The sequence below is a fragment of the Sorex araneus genome, chromosome X, assembly GCF_027595985.1.
Source record: "Sorex araneus isolate mSorAra2 chromosome X, mSorAra2.pri, whole genome shotgun sequence".
Taxonomy (NCBI): Eukaryota; Metazoa; Chordata; class Mammalia; order Eulipotyphla; family Soricidae; genus Sorex; species Sorex araneus.
In genome coordinates, this window is record NC_073313.1 from 159,507,942 (window position 1) to 159,529,524 (window position 21,583).

At 65.4% G+C, this 21,583-nt stretch overlaps 1 protein-coding gene across 3 annotated transcripts; it reads left to right on the top strand.

Moving 5' to 3' along the window:
* The first annotated feature begins 1,513 nt into the window (after positions 1-1,513).
* DDR2 (discoidin domain receptor tyrosine kinase 2) lies at positions 1,514-21,402 on the top strand. Of its 3 annotated transcripts, XM_055120979.1 has the most exons (17): positions 1,514-1,752; positions 6,528-6,636; positions 11,665-11,767; positions 11,870-12,101; positions 12,234-12,381; positions 12,618-12,723; positions 14,389-14,572; positions 15,065-15,308; positions 15,589-15,651; positions 16,410-16,540; positions 16,614-16,821; positions 17,074-17,288; positions 17,451-17,578; positions 18,304-18,492; positions 19,239-19,473; positions 19,790-19,939; positions 20,549-21,399. In XM_055120979.1, exons 1-17 carry the CDS (start codon positions 1,588-1,590, stop codon positions 20,681-20,683), a joined length of 2,745 nt encoding a protein of 914 aa, XP_054976954.1. In that variant the 5' UTR covers positions 1,514-1,587; the 3' UTR covers positions 20,684-21,399. The 3 variants fall into 3 exon arrangements, with proteins under 3 accessions (XP_054976954.1, XP_054976955.1, XP_054976953.1); XM_055120980.1 differs by lacking the exon at positions 1,514-1,752 and having other exon boundaries at positions 6,149-6,636; positions 20,740-21,402; XM_055120978.1 differs by lacking the exon at positions 1,514-1,752 and having other exon boundaries at positions 6,151-6,636.
* The last annotated feature ends 181 nt before the right edge of the window (positions 21,403-21,583 follow it).

Here is a 21,583-nt window from a genome sequence, read left to right on the forward strand (position 1 = left end):
TGGTGGGTAGGGGCAGGTTGTACATGGCAACGCCTCTGAAGCCCGGCTCGTGTGCGACCTCCTGGCGCCTTGATGTCCTGTTCCGCAGCGTGCCAGGAAGGGGGCCGCGCTCCCCGTGACAGGGCCATAGCACGCGGGACACGTGTCACCTGCACAGACAGGCTGTACTGACATCACCTGCACCCCTGCCCACCCGGACCCACACCCACCTGTCTACACCCTCTGGCACCAGCCCTCCCCCTCCTCATGGACACGGGTCTGGACCTTCCCCGTGAGTCCTGCTGTCCCCTCCTGGTGCCGGTGCTCAGGTCCATCAGCTCTGACGGTCCGGCGTGGCCTGCCCGCAGGTGGGACCCTCCCTGTGGTTCCGCATGGGCCCCGTCGTTGCGTGGTTCTTGCCTGTCCACGCAGGGCACCAGCGCTGGCCCTGCCCGCCTCTCGGCCTCCCACCCACCCCCGTGAGCGTCTCGGGCTCCGCCTCCCCGAACGCCTGCTCCACATGGGGACGGTGATGCCCGGCTCAAGGCGAGGCCTTCACGAGCAGGTGGGCCGGGCCGGCTGGTCGCCTGGACTCGGTCCACCAGCCTGCGCCCCCTTCACTCCCCCTGGCCAGCCTCAGCCTGCGCAGGGGCCTGGAGGGAGCCGGGCTCGGAGGGGTTAAGAGCGGGCGCCGAGAGGGACGGGGCTGGGGCTTCGTTATCACAGACAGAGGCCGGCAGCCACCCCTCCCCACCCCGCGATCCGGCCCAGGCCGCCCAGACGGGGGGAGCAGGGGGATGGGGGTTTCCAAATAATGTGGCAAGTTCTTGTAAACACGTGTGATCTGGGTCAGTGGCCCCAGTGCAGCCCAACCCTCACGGACAGAGCGTCGGAGCTGGTGAGTGGCACCCACACACAGTGTGTGTGTGCACATGCGTGTGTGCATGTGTGTGCACGTATGTGTGCATGTGCATGCATGTGTGTGCATGTGAGTGCATGTGTGTGTGGGTATGCACGCATCTGTGAGTACATGTGCATGTGTGTGCACACCTTGTGTGCATGTGTGTGAATGCCTGTGTGTGCATGTGTGCATGCCTGTGTGTGCATGTGCGTGTGTGTAAACGCATGTGTGTGCGCATATGTATGTGTGCCCACATGTGTGTGCGTGCGTGTGCATATGTGTGCGTGAGTGCATGTGTGCATATGTATGCGTGTGTGAGTGCGTGTGTGTGCATGTATGTATGTGTGTACGTGTGTGCGTGTGTTTCGGTGGCCCACGGGTGTGCAGCTCATGTTTTTGGGGCGCCCGATCCCCAGCTCTGGGCTTTCATGGGCAAGAAACTAAACATCCTCAACTCGGTGTGTTGCGTTGCCCCGTTCTGGAAGCTTCCGTGGAGGGGTCCCCAGCCTGCGGCCCGGGCGGGGCTGCGGGCGCTGTGTCTTTAAGCCTCTGCCCTGGTTATCCATATTTTCCCCCTTCTATGAATGGGTTTCGCTGTAAATTACAGCCTTGCCTGGTCCCTCGGGCCGGGAAGCAGCGCCCGGGCTGGAGGAGCCGTGATTGGCGCCTCGCGGCCGCCCTCCAGCCCCCTTCTTAATTGAAACCAAATGTGTAAGACGTTGGATTCTGGGCCCCTGGCGCGGCCCCAGGAATCCGCAGAATGTGAGGCTGCTCCGAGGCGTCTTGCATCAGCCCTGGGTGGGTGCCGACGGCCCCGGCACCCGGCGAGCACCGGGCGCTTCCCCGAGGAGCCGGGTGCCCCCTGGACGAATGTAAGTGGCCTGGGCCCCCCCCCCCCCCCGCGCCCGCCTCCCTCCGTCCTCACCCTTATTTGTCTTTCCCTTCCCGAAAGCAAAAGTCCGGAGTGGCCTCTCCTGCCGTCTGGGGAGGGGGGGCTACAAAGGATGCAGGAGGGGGCTCCGGTCTGGCCAGGAGGGGACAGGAAGTGTGTGTGGGGGGTCCAGGCCCCGGAGCGACCCCCGAGAGCACACGTAGCCGGGGTCCGGGCGGGTGAGGTGGTGTTGGCCCGAGCGGGGAGGGGCCCCGTGGCAGCGGGCGCAGGCTGGGTGGAGACGGGGCCTGGCGGGGTCCCGACGTTTGCAGGCGAGGGATGAGTCGGGGGGAGCAGGACTGTGGGAGCCTGGTGTTGGGGGGCCGTGTCCCCCGCAGTGGGGGCTGCAGGCCCGGAGCTGCGGGCGGGGGGGGCCTTTTCTGCAGCTGGCAACTGGGACCCCCAGCTCTGGCCTCCTCTTCCTCCTGCCCCCGGCCGCCTCCCCTTGTTGTGGAAGATCTGGGGGTGTTTGCCGTGGAGACCAGACTCCTCTCGGGGTTCAGGAGCCCCCAGCGAGGCGGGCGGGGAGGCCAGGGAAGGGGGGGGCGGTGGAGAATTTTTCCGACGACTCCAGGCAGCCATTTGGAGCAGGATTTCTCCTTCCAAATCCTTCCCCCACCAAGGGATCCTTCCGGAACCCGCCGACCCGGATTTCCCAGAAGGGGGGCTGGGATCGGGGCGGGGGACATAGGATTTTTTTTTTAGGGGGCATCTCAGCGTGTCCGTGGCGGGCCGGGGATGACGCATTTTTGGCGGCCCCTCGAGCGCGGGCGCCGGGGCAGCCGCCATCCCGTGGCCGTGGCCGTGTCGGAGAGCGGGGGGAGCCGGGGGGCTCAGGCAGGCGGAGGGGCCGTGGGGAAGCCCACACGTGTCCATGTGAGCCTCAGTGGGGGCCCATCCCTCACACCCACCCCCAGGCGTCACATTCGGCTCCGAGTGGGGTGGGGGTGCAGGCATGGGTGCCCCTGTTTGTCCTTCCGGGAAGCGGACAGCGGGTCCAGATGTGGACGGCCCCTGGGGGCTCCCCTGGCGCGGGTGGGCGGCCCTGGGGTCCCAGGCCACATGGTCCGGGCTTCCCTCTGCTGCATGTCCGAGCACTGGAGACCACAGGACCCGGGCCTGAGCATCTGTCCCCCCTCAGACTTCCCGGGGGTCTCCGGGGCCTCTGGGGCCGGGGGGCTCAGTGCTGCTCGCTCTGTCCACACCCCAGGTCCAGAACCTTCCCCTGGGGTCCTCCAGCCACGGGGCCGACTGCTTGGCCCACGAGGCACCAGGCCCCGGGCTCCTGCCGGCCCCTCCCCGCCCAGCCCCCGCGCCTGGCCCAGCTCAGGGCCACACGTGACCCTCAGTCTCTCCTGGGGCCCGACAGCCTGGGCACTGGGCGCCGGGAGGGCACATGGGGCAGGAGGGGCTGGAACCCCGTGCACGAAAGTTCCAGACTCCCGTCTGCCTCCCGAGGGGCCCTGGGTAGGACAGCAGACACCCCCCACCCCAGGAACCTCAGGCCTGAGACCTCCTTTATAGAATGGGGGGGGTGTCTGTTCGTGTGTGCGTGTGTCTGTGTGTGCGTGTGTGCGTGTGTCTGTGCGTCTGTGCGTGTATCTATGTGGCTGTGTGTCTGTGTGTATCTGCATGTGTGTCTGTGTGTGTCTGTGTCTCTGTATGTGCGTGTGTCTGTGTGTGTGCGCATGTGTCTGTGTGTGTGTGTCTATGTGGCTGTGTGTATCTGTGTGTATCTGCATGTGTGTCTTGTGGCTGTGTGTGTCTGTGTGTATCTGCATGTGTGTCTGTGTCTCTGTGTGCGTCTGTGTGTGTCTGTGTGTCTGTGTGTGTGCGTGTGTCTGTGTGTGTATGCATCTGTGTGTCTGTGTGTGTCTGCATATGTGTGTCTGCGTGCGTCTCTGTCTCTGTGCATGTGTCTATATATCTGTGTCTCTGTGTGTCTGCATGTGTATGTGTGTGTGTACGTGTGTCTGTGTGTGTCTGTATGAGTGTGTGTGTGTGTGTGTGTGTGTGTGTGTGTGAACACTCCTGGGTGAAAAGGGGTCACAGCTGGGAACAGCATCAGAAGCCTTGTCCCCAAGGGCTGTCTGTGCCGCAGCCCCTAACAGAGCAAACATGTTATCTCTTCCGTGGCACCAGGGCCAGCCCTGTCCCCCCATGTGTGGGCACACGCATGTGCAACTTACCATACCAGCATATGGTCCTGGCGGGGGATGGAGCAGGGGCAGGGGGCAGGACGGGGCCACGGGAAGCTCAGTTCCTCCCTCAACCACTCTGCCCAACTCCCAGAAGCCTCCGCCGCAGACTGTGAGGGACAGTGTCTCTTCCAGAAGGTTCTTAAAGGATGGCTTGGGGGATGGTAGGGAGCGATAGCACAGCGGGGCGGGCGTTGGCCTTGCACGTGGCCCACCCAGGTTCCATCCCCGGCATCCCATAGGGTCCCCCGAGCACTGCCAGGAGTGATCCCTGAGCACAGAGCCAGGAGGAACCCCTGAGCATTGCCGGGTGGGACCCAAAACCCCCCCAAAACAATTTTTTAAAAAGGGAAAACATCTGGTTGAGGCTCAGCTGGGCTCGTACGTTTGGGGCTGATTTGCGGGAACTGACTTGGGGGGACTGGCCCTCGCCCACGTCACCCCCTAGTTCCCCTCCTTGTACCCCCTGCCAGGCGCTGGGCGGGGCCTCGGGACCCCAGGAATAAAACCCAGGGGAAGAGCCGCTGGGAAAGCTGAGCTTTCAACTCCCAGAAGTGGGAGGCAGGTGGCAGGTCGCGTCATGGGGTCTGGCCTCTTGGGGGAGGGACCCTCGGAGCTCCGCCTGGGCCCTGGGCCGTTCGTGCGCAAGCTGGCCCCGCCGGGCTTCCGTAGAGCGCGCTGCTCCCGGGGCATTGCAGGGGGCAGGATTCTCCCTTTCTGCGTGTCCTGGCTCTGGGACTCGGGGCTGGAGGGGACCCAGGAGGCCTCTGTCCCAAGCCTTGTCCCCAGTGCAGCTCCCATGCATGCAGCAGAAGGTTCTGGAAGCAAGTGAGCCATTATGACCCCCCCCCCCAACCCGGCCCATGTGCAGCAATTCCCCGGCCACCTCCTTGGGTTACCATGAAGGACCCGGGGTGAGTCCTGCGTTGGACATGGGGGTGTGGGGGTGCATTTTGGCTGCGTCCCTGCAGCTGTTCAGCTGAGGGTCCAAGAAAAGGAGCTGGTGGAGGGCCAGAGCGACAGCACAGTGGGGAGGCCCTTGCCCGGAACACGGCCGACCCAGGTTCCGTACCCGCTCGCCAGAGGGTCCCCTGAGCCCTGCCAGGAGTCAGCCCTGAGCATCCCTGGGTGTGGCCCCCAAACGAACAAACAAATTTTTTTTTCTTTTTGGGTCACACCCGGCAATGCACAGGGGTCACTCCTGGCTCTGCACTCAGGAATCACCTGGGCGGTACTCAGGGGACCATATGGGATGCTGGGATTCGAACCCGGGTCAGCCGCATGCAAGGCAAACACCCTCCCTGCTGTGCTATTGCTCCAGCCCCAAACAAACAAAATTTAAAAAAAACCCAAGTCAAGGGAGGGCACTCGCCTTGCACATGTTCCCCCCCCCCCAGCATCCCATAGGGTCCCTGAGCCCCACCAAGAGTGATTCCTGTGTGCAGAGCCAGGAGTTACCCCTGAGCATCGCTGGGTGGGACCCAAAACCAAACAAAAGGAAAAAAAAAGCTGGGTGGTGGGAGGGCTACTGAGGACATTGGTGGTGAAAAGTGTGCACGGGGTGGGGCTGGAGCGATAGCACAGCGGGGCGGGCGTTTGCCTTGCACATGATCGACCCTGGTTTGAATCCCAGCATCCCATATGGCCCCCTGAGCATCGCCAGGAGTAACCCCTGTGCATCGCCAGGTGTGACCCATAAACACAAAACAAAAAAAAAAAAAGAAGAAGAAAAAGAAAAGTGTGCACGGGTGGAGGGACGGGTGTTCAATCATTGTATGGCTGAAACGCAATCATGAAAGCTTTGTCACTATCTCACGATGATTCAACTAAAAAAAGAAGCAGCTGGCTGGGGTAGCAGGGAGGGCGCTGGCCTTGCACACGGCCCACCTGGGTTCCATCCCCAGCCTCCCATTCGAGCACCACCAGGAGTAATTCCCGAGTAATCCAGAGCCAGGAGGAACCCCTGAGCATTGGTGGGTGTGACCCCCCCTAAAACCAAAAATAGCCTGTCCCGGGCTGGAGACCCTCCTGGGGTTGTGACTCCGCGTGGAGGCGCTCGTGGGTGATAGTGTGTACTAACTCGGGCATGCACACGAGTCTGGAAATTTCCCCCCGCACAACCGTCTCTGCCTCTGTGCACATGCGCACGCCCAGGAGTCGGGCTGAGCGGTGGCCGTGTGGGTCACAGGGTCAGGCTGGACGTGGCCTGCTCTCCCCGGCCGGCCCACTATGGAGATGGACGTGAAAAGTCACGAAAACAAGCGGGACGCCCCGGGGGCCTGCGCCACCACACCCGCTGACGACATGGGTCTGTCTCCGCCAGGCCCTCGCGCTGATGACTTTAGTTTATTTCGTGGGTGTGGGCGGCTCTCGCAGGGGGTTTACGACGCTCGGGCCTCGCTGGACTCGCGGACTCGCCAAGGGCAGCCACGCAGGCCCGTGCAGGCGGCCTCGCCGTGTCCCCGCCTCACTCACCCCTGCCCGTCCCTCCCTGTCCCCCGGGTTGTGCCCGCTGCAGGCTCGGGTTCCAGCGCCGACCGCCGACATGCGCCCTCCGCCCAGGATCCGCTGCGCGCTGCTCCTGCTGCTGCCTTTGCTGTGCTCGGCCGGAGCCCAGGTCAACCCAGGTAACGGGGCCGCTGTCCAGCAGGGCGCTGGATGCCTCCCTAGCACCCCACCCCGTGCCTGAGCCTGGCCGGGACAGGCAGGGATGTCCATAACCTGGACATCTCCAGTGGAAAATCCCTGAAGAGCACTTGATAAGAGAGTGGGGTGGAGAACAGACAAATTACAAAAAAAATAATAATAAAAAGTCCAGTGGAGGGGCTGGAGTGATAGCACAGCGGGTAGGGCATTTGCCTTGCATGCAGCCTACCCAGGTTCAATTCCCAGCATCCCATATGGTCCCCTGAGTACTGCCAGGGGTGATTCCTGAGTGCAGAGCCAGGAGTGACCCCTGTGCATTGCTGGGTGTGAACCAAAAAGAAAAAAAAAAAAAAGGCCAGTGGTGGGGCTGGCAGGGAGGGCGTTTGCCTTGCACGCTGCCAGCTCAGGTTCGATCCCCGGCATCCCATAGGAGTGATCCCTGAGCACAGTGCCAGGAGTAACCCCTGAACACCGCTGGGTGTGGCTCCCAAACCGAACAGTCACCCCCAAATAAAAATGGTCAGTGGAGCGGGGTGGGGGGAAATGCCCAAACCGCTGAGCTCACTCACGCCCTGCCGGCCGAGCCCCAGGGTCCACCCCCGGCACCTCCTGGGCCCCCAGCACCACCGGAAGTGGCTTTGACACACACACGGAGGGAGAGGGAGCACCCACTGCCTTGCCTGTCTTCCTGGAATCGGGAGAAGAGGAGTTGAGATGGAGGCAGCCCTCTGCTGCAGAGACTGCCCCATTCTCGATGCTCGTCTGCGTGGGGTGTGGCCATCTCTGTCCCCACTGCTGGCCTTGCTTCACTCAGCTGCATGCTGTCCAGGAGCCCCCACCCCACCCCCACGGAGCTGGCAGCCCCCTGAGGGCCCACGGGTCCCTCACGCACAGGACACAGCAGGCTTACCCGCTGGTGTGTCTGTGTGCCCTGGTTGTGGGAGATGCGGCAGACACTGCTGCCCACGCGGGGGGAGATTTGTTAGAAGATCTAAGTGCTCCACCCCCCCCCTTTTTTTTTTTTTTTTGCCTTTTGGGTCACACCCAGCAATGCTCAGGGCTGACTCCTGACTGCACTCAGGCATCATTCCTGGCGGTGCTCGGGGGACCCTATGGAATGCTGGGTATCGAACCCGGGTTGGCCGCGTGCAAGGCTAACGTCCTCCCCACTGTGCTATTGCTCCAGCCCCAGTGCTCCCCTTCTTAACATTTTTTTTTACCTTTTTGTTTGGTTTTTGGACAACACCCGGGGATGCTCAGAGGGTCACCTCTGGCTCTGCGCTCTGTCCTGGCAGTGCTCAGGGACAATGTGGATTGTTGGGCTCGAACCGGGTCGGCCCGCAGCAGGGCCAACGCCCTCCCAGCTGTGCATCGCTACGACCCGTGTTCTCGGGATGCACCGGGCCACCCGCTGCTTTGCCTTCCAGCCCAGACACCTGTACAGAGCCTAGTCTGGCTGCGAGGGGCGGTTGTTGGGGTCCTCTGGGTCCGTGCATCTCTCCAGGAATCGCCCCTTGGCCCTAAAGACCTTCTGGGGCACCTGGCAGAGTCCCCTCCAGACGCAGGTTCTCAAAGGGGTACAGAGGAGCACCGACAACCAATAGGACTGCCACCCCTGAGGCCTTATTGGCCAAAACAAGGCCACGCCCCATTCTCGATGGCAAACTCCTCCCATTGGACAAAGAAAGAAAGGCCACGCCCTCACCCAACATCTAGAGCTCTCATTGGCCAAAGCAAGGCCACGCCTCTCGATTAATCTCCTAATTGGACAAAGCAAGGCAGGCCCCCACCGAGCATACATCTCTCATTGGCCAAAGCAAGGCCACGCCTCATCAGCCAATTTTTCCCCCCCCATTGGACCAAGAAAGCAAGGCAGCCTCCATTGAGCAAATATCCCTTATTGGACAAAGCGAGACCATGCTTCTGCCCTTAATTGGACAAAGCAGTTGATCAAACATTTCTTATTGGCCAATTGTAAGGCCACACCGCTATATCGACCAAGCAACCTCTCATTGGCTAAGGTAAAGCCAAGCCCCTGTTGGCCAAATGCTTTCCTTGCCCAAGGTAAGGCCACGCCCCTATGAAACAGGCTCCTTACTGGTCAACGTAAGGCCACGCCCCCGTGAGACAAGCTCCTTATTGGTCAAGGTAAGGCCACACCCCTATTCGGTAAAGGGCCCTCATTGGCCAAGGTAAGGCCACGCCCCATCCTCCCCGGAGAAGGACGGAATTGGCTGGTCTTGGGGTGAAGCATCCCCGCAAGGGGACTGCGTGGTGGACTCCACTCAGTACACACCCGCTTTAGAAGCGGGCTGGAGAGGTTGGGGTGTCCACCTAGGAGTGGGGTCGCGGCCAGCCTCCTCCTGTAGGGTGGACAGTGCCCGTCCAGGCTGTGCTGTCGTCCAGCGTCTGTGTCCTGCGTCCAGGCCTGTAGTCCCTCAAACCTCGGGGTGTCCTGGTCGGCTGGCCGGGCAGGGCTTGCAGCGGCCTCCCGGGCCCTCTCGGTCAGCAGTATCTCCGAGGAGCTAAGCCCCACCGCAGATTGTCCCCCCACCTGGCCAGCCCCAAGGGCCAGCTCTGGACACGGACCTGGGCTCCGGTCCCAACTGGACCTCTGCGGCTTCCTGAACCCGGCAGTGTCCTGTGTGCTTGGCAGGGCCTCGCGGAGTGACCGGCCCAGGGAAACTCCAGGCCCTTGCCAAGGGCTGTGACTGGTCACTTCTGGGAGAGAGAGCCTCAGAAACCACCCACCAAGGGTTTCTGTCACTGCGCAGTTCCTGCCCCTCCAGAGTGTCCACTGGGGGACTCAGCCATCCAGACTGCAGGGGACCCAGGGATGGCCACCGGTTGGGGCCAGCTCTGTGCAGCATGCAGACGGGAGAAGAGTCCCCATGGCCTGAAGGCCACGGAGTGGAGCAGGGCTAGGGTCGTGGGGGGCAGGGCCTGCCACAGCGAGGGGCGCAGGGTGGGGTGGGTGCTGGAATCCCGCGTGCGGTCAGCGGGACCCAGAGTCCAGTCACTTCTGGCCGCCTTTGCCGCATCTGCTAGTGATGCCCTCTTTGTTTTGAAGTGGCTTGAGGGACGCTGGGAGCCCAATTTCAAGGCCTCCTCAAGAAATAGAGGAGGGACCTTGGACCGGAGCCATAGCACAGCGGGGAGGGCGTTTGCCTTGCACACGGCTGGCCTGGGTTCGATTCCCAGCATCCCATATGCTCCCCAGAGCACCACCAGGAGTAATTCCTGAGCACAGAGCCAGGAGAACCTCTGTGTATCGCCGGGTGTGACCCAAAAAGCAAAAAAAAAAAAAAAAAAAAAAAGGAGGAACCTTTTCTGAGTACCCAGTCCCTCCTCAGGGTCCCTCTCCCCGCCTCCCACCCCTTTATTTACTCCCTGCTCTTCTGGACCTGCAATCCTGCCCCTGGCAGGCGGTTTCCCTCTCAGAGACTCCACCTGTGGGCAGCAACCCCCCCTGGAGGCACCCACAGGGTGCCCTGACTCAGGGTCTGCTCTGTAAACCTCCCAGCACCCCCCCTCTGCAGGGCAGCAAGCTGGGGGGCGGGGAGAAGCAGTGATGGTAGCCTGGACCTAGGGAAGCAGCGGGCCCGAGATGGGAGCTTCACTCCTGCTTGTGCTCACTCGGGTCTTATATGCATCCTCACCATGGTCGCTAGCCCTCTCTGGGCTTTGGCGGTTCTGATCTGAAGCCTGCAGCCCTGGGAGGGGCAGGAGAGACAGTTCAGTGGGCTGAGCACGTGCTCTGCAGGCGGGAGATCCCGGTTTGGCCCCTGTCACTGCAAATCCCCCGTTCCCCCAAACAGACAGAGGAAATGGGCCAGGGTGCCGGAGTGATGACATGGCGGGGAGGACGCTGGCCCTGCACGTGGCCGACCCGGGTTCGATCCGCAACATTCCATAGGGCCCCCTGAGCCCCGTCAGGGGGGATTCCTGAGTGCAGAGCCGGGAGTCAGCCCTGAGCATCGCTGGGTGGGACCCAAAACACACACACATACACACACATATGCACACACGCACACACACGAGGCCCTTCCTTTCCTGGAAGCTGTGTAGACACTGGAGCCGGGGGCCCCTGGTGGACACGGGGTCACGTGACTGCCCTGGAAGCTGAGCTGGCCGCAGCCGCTGCTCTGGGCCCTCGGGCCTGGCCGGGTAATTTTCCACAGGGCGAGATGGGAGGCACCTGCCCCGGCCAGCACCGCGGTCTCCGGGGGAAGGGACAAAGCCTGCAGTGGGCTCAGGGTGGGGTGGGCCCGACTGCAGCCTCCGAGCCAGCCCCGCACAGACCCCCCAGCCACGGGCGGGGCCTGGCCACCGCCCCCTCCCACCCCCCCAGGTCCCAAAGACCCACTGGGCTGAGAAAGCCAGTTTCCCAACTTCGCATCCCGAGCTCTTTGCTGGGCCGTGCTGGGGGTGCTCGGGTGGGGGGCACTCCCGTGACACGAGGCCAGCCGGGTCAGTGCTGGGATGAGGGGCAGTGGGGACTGACCAGTCGCGTGGGCCCTCCTGGCCCCAGAGAGTCTCCCACGGCTTCCCACGTCCCCGGCGCCTGACAGCAGGACGTCCCCCTGCCCCTGGCAGGGTCTCCCCATGGGGAGACGGAGCTGGGAGAGAGGGGAGGGCAGAGAGAGCAGTGCCCGATGGTGTGTCCCAGGGCTCACTTCCCTCCTGTCCCCTAGCCTGGGGACGCCAACCCCCGACACACATACACACACAGCCCCTGACTGTGTCCCCTGGCCCCTGACCACGTCCTCCGGCCCCCGAACTGACCACATCTGACATCGCAGTTCCTGCAAACAAGGCCGGTGGCCATGGGTGGGGACCACCTGGGGGCCTCTAGGAGGCGTGGCCCAGGTGACCCGTGCAGGATGGACCCGTCACGGGCACTGCTCTCGCTCGGCCGCGTCTGGACCCAGGGAGAGCAGAGGCAGGGGCCAAGCCTCAGGGAGCCCCCTGCCCTCCCCGGGGCTGAGCCCGCCCTCCCTCCCCCCCAGCCGTGTGCCGCTACCCGCTGGGCGTGTCCGGCGGCCAAATCCCCGATGAGGACATCACGGCCTCCAGCCAGTGGTCGGACTCCACGGCCGCCAAGTATGGCAGGTGAGCGGGGGCTCGGGGCCGGGGTGCGGCGGGGGGGGGGGGGGGGGGGCTGAGCGCGGGTGAGCCAGGAGCCCAGCCCTGCCCGTGTCCCCCACCCTCAAGGCTGGACTCCGAGGAGGGTGACGGAGCCTGGTGCCCCGAGGTGCCCGTGGAGCCCCAGAACCTGAAGGAGTTCCTGCAGATCGACCTCAGGGAGCTGCACTTCATCACGCTGGTGGGCACCCAGGGCCGCCATGCCGGCGGCCACGGCATCGAGTTCGCTCCCAAGTACAAGATCAACTACAGCCGCGACGGCTCGCGCTGGATCTCCTGGCGGAACCGGCAGGGGAAGCAGGTGGGGCGCCCCCGCAGCCCCCAGAGAGACCTGGCCGGGGACGGTGCCCCGCGCCCCGTCCCCGCGGGGTGAGGGGTGAGGGGTGCCGGCCCCGCCCACTCAGCCCCCCCACCCCCGCCTCGCGCCCCCCAGGTGCTGGACGGGAACAGCAACCCCTACGACATCTTCCTCAAGGACCTGGAGCCGCCCATCGTGGCTCGCCTCGTGCGCTTCGTGCCCGTCACCGACCACTCCATGAATGTGTGCATGAGGGTCGAGCTGTATGGCTGCCTGTGGCTCGGTGGGCGCCGCGCAGGGGGGCGGGGGCGGGGGGACGGGAGGACGGCGAGATGGCAGAGACTGGGGGAGAGATGGGACGGGGTGAGGGGTGCGGCAAGGGAGAGGGGAGCGAGGGAGAGAGGGAGACCCGGCAGCCTCCGGGCATGGGGTGCGTGGGGTCACAGGACGCCCCCGTGGCCCTCCGGGCTCGGCCACAGCGCCAGGTCCTTCGCCCGAGCGCTGCCCGTGTCCCCGCAGACGGCCTTGTCTCTTACAACGCGCCGGCCGGCCAGCAGCTCGTACTCCCCGGGGGCTCCGTCATCTACCTGAACGACTCTGTCTACGACGGGGCCGTGGGGTACAGGTGAGCCGGGGAAGGGGCTCGGGTCAGTGCGTGGTCAGTGCGCGGTCACTGGGCAGCCAGTATGGTCAGTGCAGTGTGGCCAGTGCCTGGTTATTGTGTGGTCAATGCATGGTCATTGTGCAGCCAGTGCATGGTCAGTGCGTGGTCAATGTGTGGTCAGTGTGTGGTCAGTGCGTGGTCAGTGTGTGGTCAGTGTATGGTCATTGTGGTATTTGGCCAGTGCGTGGACAGTACGCAGTTAAGAGCACAGGGCGCAGTCAGTATGTGGTCAGCACAGGTCAATGCATGGTCAGCATACGGGCACTGTGTGGTCAGTACACAATCTGAGAACATAGTATGTGGTCAGGGCAAGGTCAGCACGTAGCCAGTATGTGGTCAATACAATGTGTCATCTGCGAACACCCTTTGTGCCTGGGGGTGGACCATGGGCTCGCCTTCCACCCTGGACTACAGGATTGCGAGCACTGTCAGAGGGGGCTCGGCCCCTCTCTTCACCTCTCCCTGGCCGCAGGGACAAGCCCCGGGAGTAGTTCAGCATTCAAAGGAAGGAGGGTCCAGCGAGGAGGGTGCTGTCTTGCACAGGGCAGACCAGGTTGGAGCCCCAACATCCCATATGGTTCGTGGAGCCCACCAGGAGTGATCCCCGAGCACAGAGCCGGGAGTCAGCCTGAGCACTGTCAGGAATGAGCCCTGAGCATTGCCAGGAGTGAGCCCTGAGCTGGGAATCATCCCTGAGCAATGGCAGGAGTTAGCCCTGAGCACTCCCAGGAGTGACCCCGACCACCGCCCTCTCTGGCGCACCCCTGGGGGCAGCCCGGCTGGACCAGGAGAGCGGGACCTCACGTGACCTCCGCCTGGGCGTGGGCATAGGCTGTCCCCGCCCACTGGAGACTGGAGGCTGCATGGGTGTGCGTGTGGGAGAGGGTGGTCGGCGACCCCCAATCAGGCGCAGCGCTTCTGTACAGTCCAGCTTCCGTATGGTTCCGTGCGGGTCCCTCCTGATAGGCTGTGAGTCCTTACAGGTGCTTCCTGATAGGCTGCGAGTCTGTACAGGTCCCTCCCTGATAGGCCGCAAGTCCTTATAAGTCCCTCCTGATAGGCCGTGTGTCCGTGCAGATCCCTCCTGATAGGCTGCAAGTCCTTAAAGGTCCCTTCTGATAGGCTGCGAGTCCGTACAGGCCTCCTGATAGGCTGCGAGTCCTTCCAGGTCCCTCCTGATAGGCTGCATGTCCGTGCAGGCCTTTCCTGAGAGGCTACGTGTCCTTATAGGCCGTGGGTCCTTGCAGGCCCCTCCTCCTGATAGGCCCGGTGTCCTTGCAGATCCCTCTGATAGGAAGTGTGTTCGCACAGGCCCCTCCTCCTGATAGGCTGTGTACTTATAGGCCCCTTCTGATAGGCTATGCGTCTGTTCAGGTCCCGCCTCGTGGTAGGCTGTGTGCTTTCGGGCCCCTCCTGATAGGCCATGTGTCCGTCAGGTCCCGCCTCTAGTGTGTCAGGCCCCGCCTCCCTGTACCCACGTGTCTGCCAGATCCCGCCTTCCTGTGTACACGTGTCTGCCAGGCCCCTCCTGATAGGCCGCGTGTCGTCAGGCCCCGCCTCCCGGGACCTGCGTGTCCGGCGGTCCCTGCTGGGCCGTGTCCGCGGGCTGACGCGCGTGTCCCGCAGCATGACCGAGGGCCTGGGCCAGCTCACGGACGGCGTGTCAGGGCTGGACGACTTCGCGCAGACGCACGAGTATCACGCGTGGCCGGGCTACGACTACGTGGGCTGGCGCAATGCGAGCGCGCAGGGCGGCTTCGTGGAGATCACCTTCGAGTTCGACCGTGTGCGCAACTTCACGGCCATGAAGGTGGGCGGGGCGGACAAGGGAGTGGACAAGGGGTTGGGCAGAGGAGAATGCGGGGGTGTGGGCGTGGATAGTGGACGCAGGGGTGGACGCGGGGGTGGGCGTGGGAGAGTGGGCGTAGGAGAATGGACACGCCCCGGGTGGTGGCCATCCATGAGCGGACACTCCCAGGGTGGCTGCCTCGAGTGGGCACTCCTCTGGACCGGCAGCCCCAAGTGGACACTCCCCAGGCCCCACAGGCGGTGGCCACCCCCTCCAGCAGCCCCAAGTGGACATGCCTGTGGGCTTGGGGTCACCTCCAGCTCTCTGAAGTCCGGTGCAGATGAGCTTTTAGGGTCCAGCCTTAGTGCAGTGGACAGGACAGCTGCCTCACTCCCGGCTGACCAGTCCCCGGCACGGCCCCCATGGCCCTGAGCCCACCATGACCCCGCTCACCCCGCCAGGTCCACTGTAACAACATGTTTGCCAAAGGCATGACCCCGCTCACCCCGCCAGGTCCACTGTAACAACATGTTTGCCAAAGGCGTGAAGATCTTCCGGGAGGTCCACTGCTTCTTCCGCTCGGACGCGGGCGAGTGGGAGCCCAACGCCGTGTCCTTCCCGCTTGTCCTGGACAGCGTGAACCCCAGCGCACGCTTCGTCACCGTCCCCCTGCAGCACCGCATGGCCAGCGCCATCAAGTGCCAGTACCACTTCGCCGACGCCTGGCTCATGTTCAGCGAGGTCACCTTCCAGTCAGGTGGGCGGCGGGGGCAGGGTGGGGGACACCCTGACACGGCACCTGCAGACGGGCCCACCTAGGGACCCCCCACACTGGACACACAGAGACCTGCACTGACCGTATAGGGACCCCCACACTGACCACACAGGAACTCCCCATCTGAGCCCACAGGGACCCCCATAGTGTCCTCAGCTGCCCCTGCCTTTAGAGCCCCACACACTGACCACACTGACCGCAGTGGCCCCTGCTCGTGGGGTCCCTCCACCTCCCCAATTCCCGCTTGTCCTTCTCTGACCAGACGCCGCCAGGTACAACATGTCCGGGGCGCTGCCCACCTCGGCCGGGGCGCCCAGCACCTATGGTGAGTTTGTGTCTTTGAAAGCAGAAGGGCAGCGGAGGGCTGTAGGGGCAGGAGGGTGGGTAGTGGGGGGACGGTGCCTTGCACAGGGCTGACCTTGGTGCCCCAGCAGTCCCTGGGGCACAGCCAAGAGTCTTCCCTGAGCACAGAGCCAGGAGTGACCCTGAGCACAGAGCCAGGAGTCAGTCCTGAGCACAGAGCCGGGAGTCAGCCCTGAGCACAGAGCCAGGAATGACCCTGAGCACAGAGCCAGGAGTCAGTCCTGAGCACAGAGCTGGGAGTCAGCCATGAGCACAGAGCCAGGAGTCAGCCCTGAGCACAGAGCCAGGAGTGACCCCGAGCACAGAGCCAGGAGTGACCCCAAGCACAGAGCCAGGAGTTAGCCCTGAGCACAGAGCCGGGAGTCAGCCCTAAGCATAGAGCCAGGAGTGACCCTGAGCACAGAGCCGGGAGTCAGCCCTGAGCACAGAGCCAGGAGTGACCCTGAGCACAGAGCCAGGAGTCAGCCCTGAGCACAGAGCCGGGAGTCAGCCCTGAGCACAGAGCTGGGAGTCCTGAGCACAGAGCCAGGAGTGACCCTGAGCACAGAGCCGGGAGTCAGCCCTGAGCACAGAGCCGGGAGTGACCCCGAGCATTGCTGGGGTGGCCCAGAGACAAAGCAGCAGGAAGGAAAGGCAGGAGGAGCTCTCGCCGGGTGGAAGGCCCCGGGCTGGGGGCCCGGCGGGGACACGCCCGCAGCTGACCGCCCCCCGCCCCGCCAGACCCCATGCTGAAGGCGGACGACAGCAACACGCGGGTGCTCATCGGCTGCCTGGTGGCCATCATCTTCATCCTGCTGGCCGTCATCGTCATCATCCTGTGGCGGCAGTTCTGGCAGAAGATGCTGGAGAAGGTGGGCGGCGGGGGGGCCGCGGGCGGGGCCGGGTCCGCCTCTCTCCTCACGGCGCCCGTCCCCGCGCCCACAGGCGTCCCGCCGCATGCTGGACGACGAGCTGACCGTCAGCCTGTCGCTGCCCAGCGAGGCCAGCTCCACCCAGCGCCGCTCGCCCGCGGCCAGCGAGCGCGGCTCCACGTCCACCTACGAGCGCATCTTCCCGCTGCGGCCCGACTACCAGGAGCCATCGCGGCTCATCCGCCGGCTGCCCGAGTTCGCGCCCGCCGAGGACGAGGCAGGTGAGAGGGGCGGGGCGGGGCGGTGCGGGGGCGCGGGGCGTGGAGTGGCGTGGTGGGGCGGGGCGCGCGGCGTGGCGGGGGCGTGGGGTGGGGCGGGGCGCGCGGCGTGACGTGGGCGGGGCGGGGTTGTGGGGCGGGGCTGGGCGGGGGGCGGGGCAAGGTTGTGTGGGGCAGGGGCGGGGGGGGGGTGTGGGGGGGTTAGGGCCTGCGCCCCGGTCCAGGCCCCCGGACACTCGCTCGCTGTCTCCCCAGGCGGGGGCAAGCCAGCGCTGCCCGCCGGGCCCGAGGGGGCGCCCCACTACGCCGAGGCCGATATCATCAACCTCCAGGGGGTGACCGGGGGCAACACCTACTCGGTGCCCGCCGTCGCCATGGACCTGCTGGCCGGCAAGGAGGCGGCGCTGGCTGAGTTCCCCCGCGAGCTGCTGGCCTTCAAAGAGAAGCTGGGCGAGGGCCAGTTCGGGGAGGTGAGCGGGGGACCATCCATGGGGAGGGGTGGCCAGGCCGCGTCCACTGGAGGGTGAGGGCAGAGGGCAGCGGCGGCCAGGTCGGGGCTGGCAGCCTCGCAGGAGACGGCCCTGGAGGCTGACCCCAGGGACAGAGCCAGACCCCCCCGCCCCGCCGCCCAGGTCCACCTCTGCGAAGTGGACGGCATGGACAAGTTCGCGGACAAGGACTTTGCCCTGGACGTCAGTGCCAGCCAGCCCATGCCTGTGGCCGTGAAGATGCTGCGGGCGGACGCCAACAAAAACGCCAGGTGTGGGGCGGCCCCCACCCAGCCCCACCCCCTGACCCCAGCCTTCACCCCTTCCTGCCCCCCTCTCCCCTCCCTTCCATCCTCACCCATGCCCGCCCCCTCACCTCTTATCCCTACCTGCCCGCGCACCCCTCCCTGCCCACCTCGCACCTCCCTACCCCCTCACCCCTGCCTGCCTGCCCCACTCCTCCCTGCCCCCTCACCCTCCCTGCACCCCTCACCCATCTGCCACCCCTCCCCTTTCTGCACCCTCCTCCCTGCCTTTCCCTCACCCTCTCTGCCTTCCCCACCCCTCCCTGCTAACACCCCTCCCCTTCCCTGCCCCCCTCACCCCTCCCTACCCTCCTCACCCCTTCTAGCCCCCTTGTCCCTGCCTGTCCGCCCCACCCCTCCCTTCCCCCTCACCCTCCCTGCTCCTCTCACCCCTGCCTGCCCTCCCTCACCCCTCCCTGCCCCTTCACCCTCTCCCTGTCCCCCTCCCCTGCCGGCCCCCCTCCCCCTCTCCCTGCTGCCTTCCCCCTTCTGTCCTCCTCCCCCTCCCTGCCCCCTCACTCTCACCCCATCTTGCCCGCCCCACCCCTCTCTGCCCCCTTCCTCCCTGCCTCCTCCCTCTCTCCCTGTTCCTCTCCCTCCCTGCCCCCTCCCCCTCCCTGCCCAGCCCCGTGGGTCTCTGGGGGGAGGGTGGCAGGCGGTGGTCCCGCCACATCCCGTCTCCTGCCCGGAAGGAGCGACTTCCTGAAGGAGATCAAGATCATGGCGCGGCTGAAGGACCCCAACATCATCCGGCTGCTGGCCGTGTGCGTGGCCGAGGACCCGCTGTGCATGGTCACCGAGTACATGGAGAACGGGGACCTCAACCAGTTCCTGTCGCGCCACGAGCCCCCCGGCCCCGCCTGCAGCTCTGCCACCGTCAGGTACCGCGCAGCGCGGGTGGGCTCCAGGGGACAGAGCTGGCGGGCTGACCACCTCAAGCCGGTCACAGCGGTCAGGGCGGGATTCTCGGAGTTGCAGAGACGGAGCCACTGGGAACAAGGGAATCCAGTCAGAGACGGTCCAGGGCCTGCAGCTCTCAGGGACTCGCCTGTGTGCACCTCAGGACCACAGAGGGACCAGACTTCCGCTAGGAGAGCCCTGAGCACAGAGCCGGGAGTCAGCCCTGAGCACTGAGGCAGGAGTGACCCTAAGCACAGAGACAGGAGTCAGCTCTGAGCACTGAGACAGTAGTGACCTGGAGCACAGAGCCGGGAGTCAGCCCTGGGCACTGAGATGGGAGTGGCTGTGAGCACAGCTGGGAATGAGCCCTGAGCACAGCGCCCTGAGCCTGGGAATTAGCCCAGAATACTGTGGGTGTGAGGCTGGAGCAATAGCACAGCGGGGAGGGCATTTGCTTTGCACACAGCTGACCCGGGTTCGATTCCCAGCATCCCATAGGGTCCCCTGAGCACCGCCAGGGGTGATTCCTGAGTGCAGAGCCAGGAGTAACCCCTGAGCATCACCGGGTGGGACCCAAAAAGCCCCCCTCCAAAAAATAAAAAACAGAGTCCCGCGGCGTGGCCCTCAGCCCAGGACCCTGGAGTATTGGCAGCGGGCCGTCCCCCGCGCAGACACGGCCCCCTGGCCGCCCTGACCCCGCGTCCTTCCGTCTGTCCCGCCCACCCAGCTACGCTGACCTCAAGTTCATGGCCACCCAGATCGCCTCGGGCATGAAGTACCTGTCGTCCCTCAACTTCGTCCACCGGGACCTGGCCACGCGCAACTGCCTGGTCGGCCGCAACTACACCATCAAGATCGCAGACTTCGGCATGAGCCGGAACCTGTACAGCGGCCACTACTACCGCATCCAGGGCCGCGCCGTGCTGCCCATCCGCTGGATGTCCTGGGAGAGCATCCTGCTGGTACCGCAGCCCCGCCCCTCTCCCGGCCCCTCCCCGCCCCTCTCTGCCCCGCCCCGCCAGGCCACGCCCTCTCTGTCCGGCCACGCCCCTTCCCAGCCCCTCCCCTCTCCGCCCCGCCCCGGCCCCTCCACCGCTCTCCTCCCCGCCCCTCCCCTCCCCGCCGCCCAGTCCGGTTTCCATCCCCGCGTCCTGGCGCCTTCGGGCGTGTGTGGGCTTGGGGCCTGGGGGGCCGTGGGGGGCTTGGGCCGCCTCCTGCCCACAGTCCCCTGGCTGCCGTGGGGCCCCTGGCGGCCCGGCTCACTCGGCGTCCGCCCAGGGCAAGTTCACCACGGCCAGCGACGTGTGGGCCTTCGGGGTGACCCTGTGGGAGATGCTGACCTTCTGCCAGGAGCAGCCCTACTCGCAGCTGTCGGACGAGCAGGTCATCGAGAACACCGGCGAGTTCTTCCGAGACCAGGGCCGCCAGGTGCCGCGGGGCCCGGGGGTGGAGCAGACCCTGCCGGGGTGGGGGGAGGGGGGCTCAGCCTGGGCGGGGCGGGCTCCTGCTTTCCAGGGTGAGCCACGGCACAGCGGGCGCACGGCTGCAGGGGGCAGACCCGGGTTGGATCCCAGCACCCCAGAGGGCCCCCTGAGCCCCACCAGGAGTGAGCCCTGAGTACAGAGCCAGGAGTCTGCCCTGAGCACAGAGCTGGGAGTCAGTCTCGAGCACTGAGCCAGGAGTCAGCCCCGAGCACAAAGCCAGGAGTCAGTCTCGAGCATAGAGCTGGGAGTGAGCCCTGAGCACAGAGCTGGGAGTCAGCCCCAAGCACAGAGCCAGGAGTCAGCCCCGAGCACAAAGCCAGGAGTCAGCACTGAGCACAGAGCTGGGAGTGAGCCCTGAGCACAGAGCCAGGAGTCAGCCTTGAGCACAGACAGCTGTTGCCTCAGAGCAAACCAGCAGTGGATTCCCAGGGCCTCGGAGCAGTTGGTGTCTCGCTCCGTGCCCCCTTTTGGCCCGGTGGGGCAGCCCCGGGGTGCGAGCGCTGGGGTCTGGGGTCTCGGCCCGGCCCCGGCCTGACGCGCCCCTCCCGCGCAGACCTACCTCCCGCAGCCGGCCGTGTGCCCCGACTCGCTGTATGCGCTCCTGCTCAGCTGTTGGCGGAGGGACGCCCGGCGCCGCCCGTCCTTCCAGGAGCTGCACCTGCTCCTGCGGCAGGAGGGCGCCGAGTGACCCGCCCCGCGCGCCCGCGCTCCCTTACACGCACTTCCGATTTTTTTACATTAAAGAACTCAGAAGGAAAAGCAGTCGCGGACTCGGGGCTGCCGCAGGGGTGACGGGCGGGAGCTGGACGCGTGTCCGGGCCGGGCGCTGCAGCGGCGGCGGGCGCGTCCTTCCCCGCACCGGACACCGCGCAGGAGACGGCCTGGAGGACGCGAGGAGCCGCGGCCCGGGCGGCGGGGCCAGCCGGATTCCCGCCCATCCATCCCCGCTTGAACCCGCTTCCCCGTCTCCGTGTGCCCGTGACGGACACCCGTCCAGCTCTGCCCGCGGAAGGCATCACCTGGCATCGGTGGAGGCTGAGACCCCCGGCAGGGGAGGCCAGAGGGGGCAGCCCCTCCCGGCTCTCCTGGCCCCCACGGGCCCCGCTGACCCTCAGAGGCCCCAGAGCGGGCAGGCGGGCACCTCCACGGATCGTGGCTTTTCAGCAGCGCAGACGGCCCCGTCTGGCGTGACCCGCGGCCCAGAAGGACAATTTCCAGGGCCACAGCAAAGCCCCCCCCCCCGACCCCCTTTCTCTGCTGTGCTGCATGGGGGCCGCGGCTTCTGGGGCGCGGAGGGCGCCACGCGTCCCCGCGTCCAGCTGCCCTGGAGCCACGAGTGTCGCAAAGTGGGTGGTGCCGCGGCGTGGGTGGCAGAGCCCACGGGAGCGGCTGAAGGGACTCGGACCCGAGCAGAGGGAGGAGAGGGTCGGGTGGACGTGGCTGTTCCATCTCCCGGGGGGCCAGGGGTCCGCGCGGCGGGGGCGGGGGGTGCTGCAGAGGCAGGTGTGGGAAGGTGGCGTGGCCGGGCGGAGAGGGACGTGGGGACGTGCGGGCAGGGGACGCGAACGTGACTGTGTCTCGGGAGGCG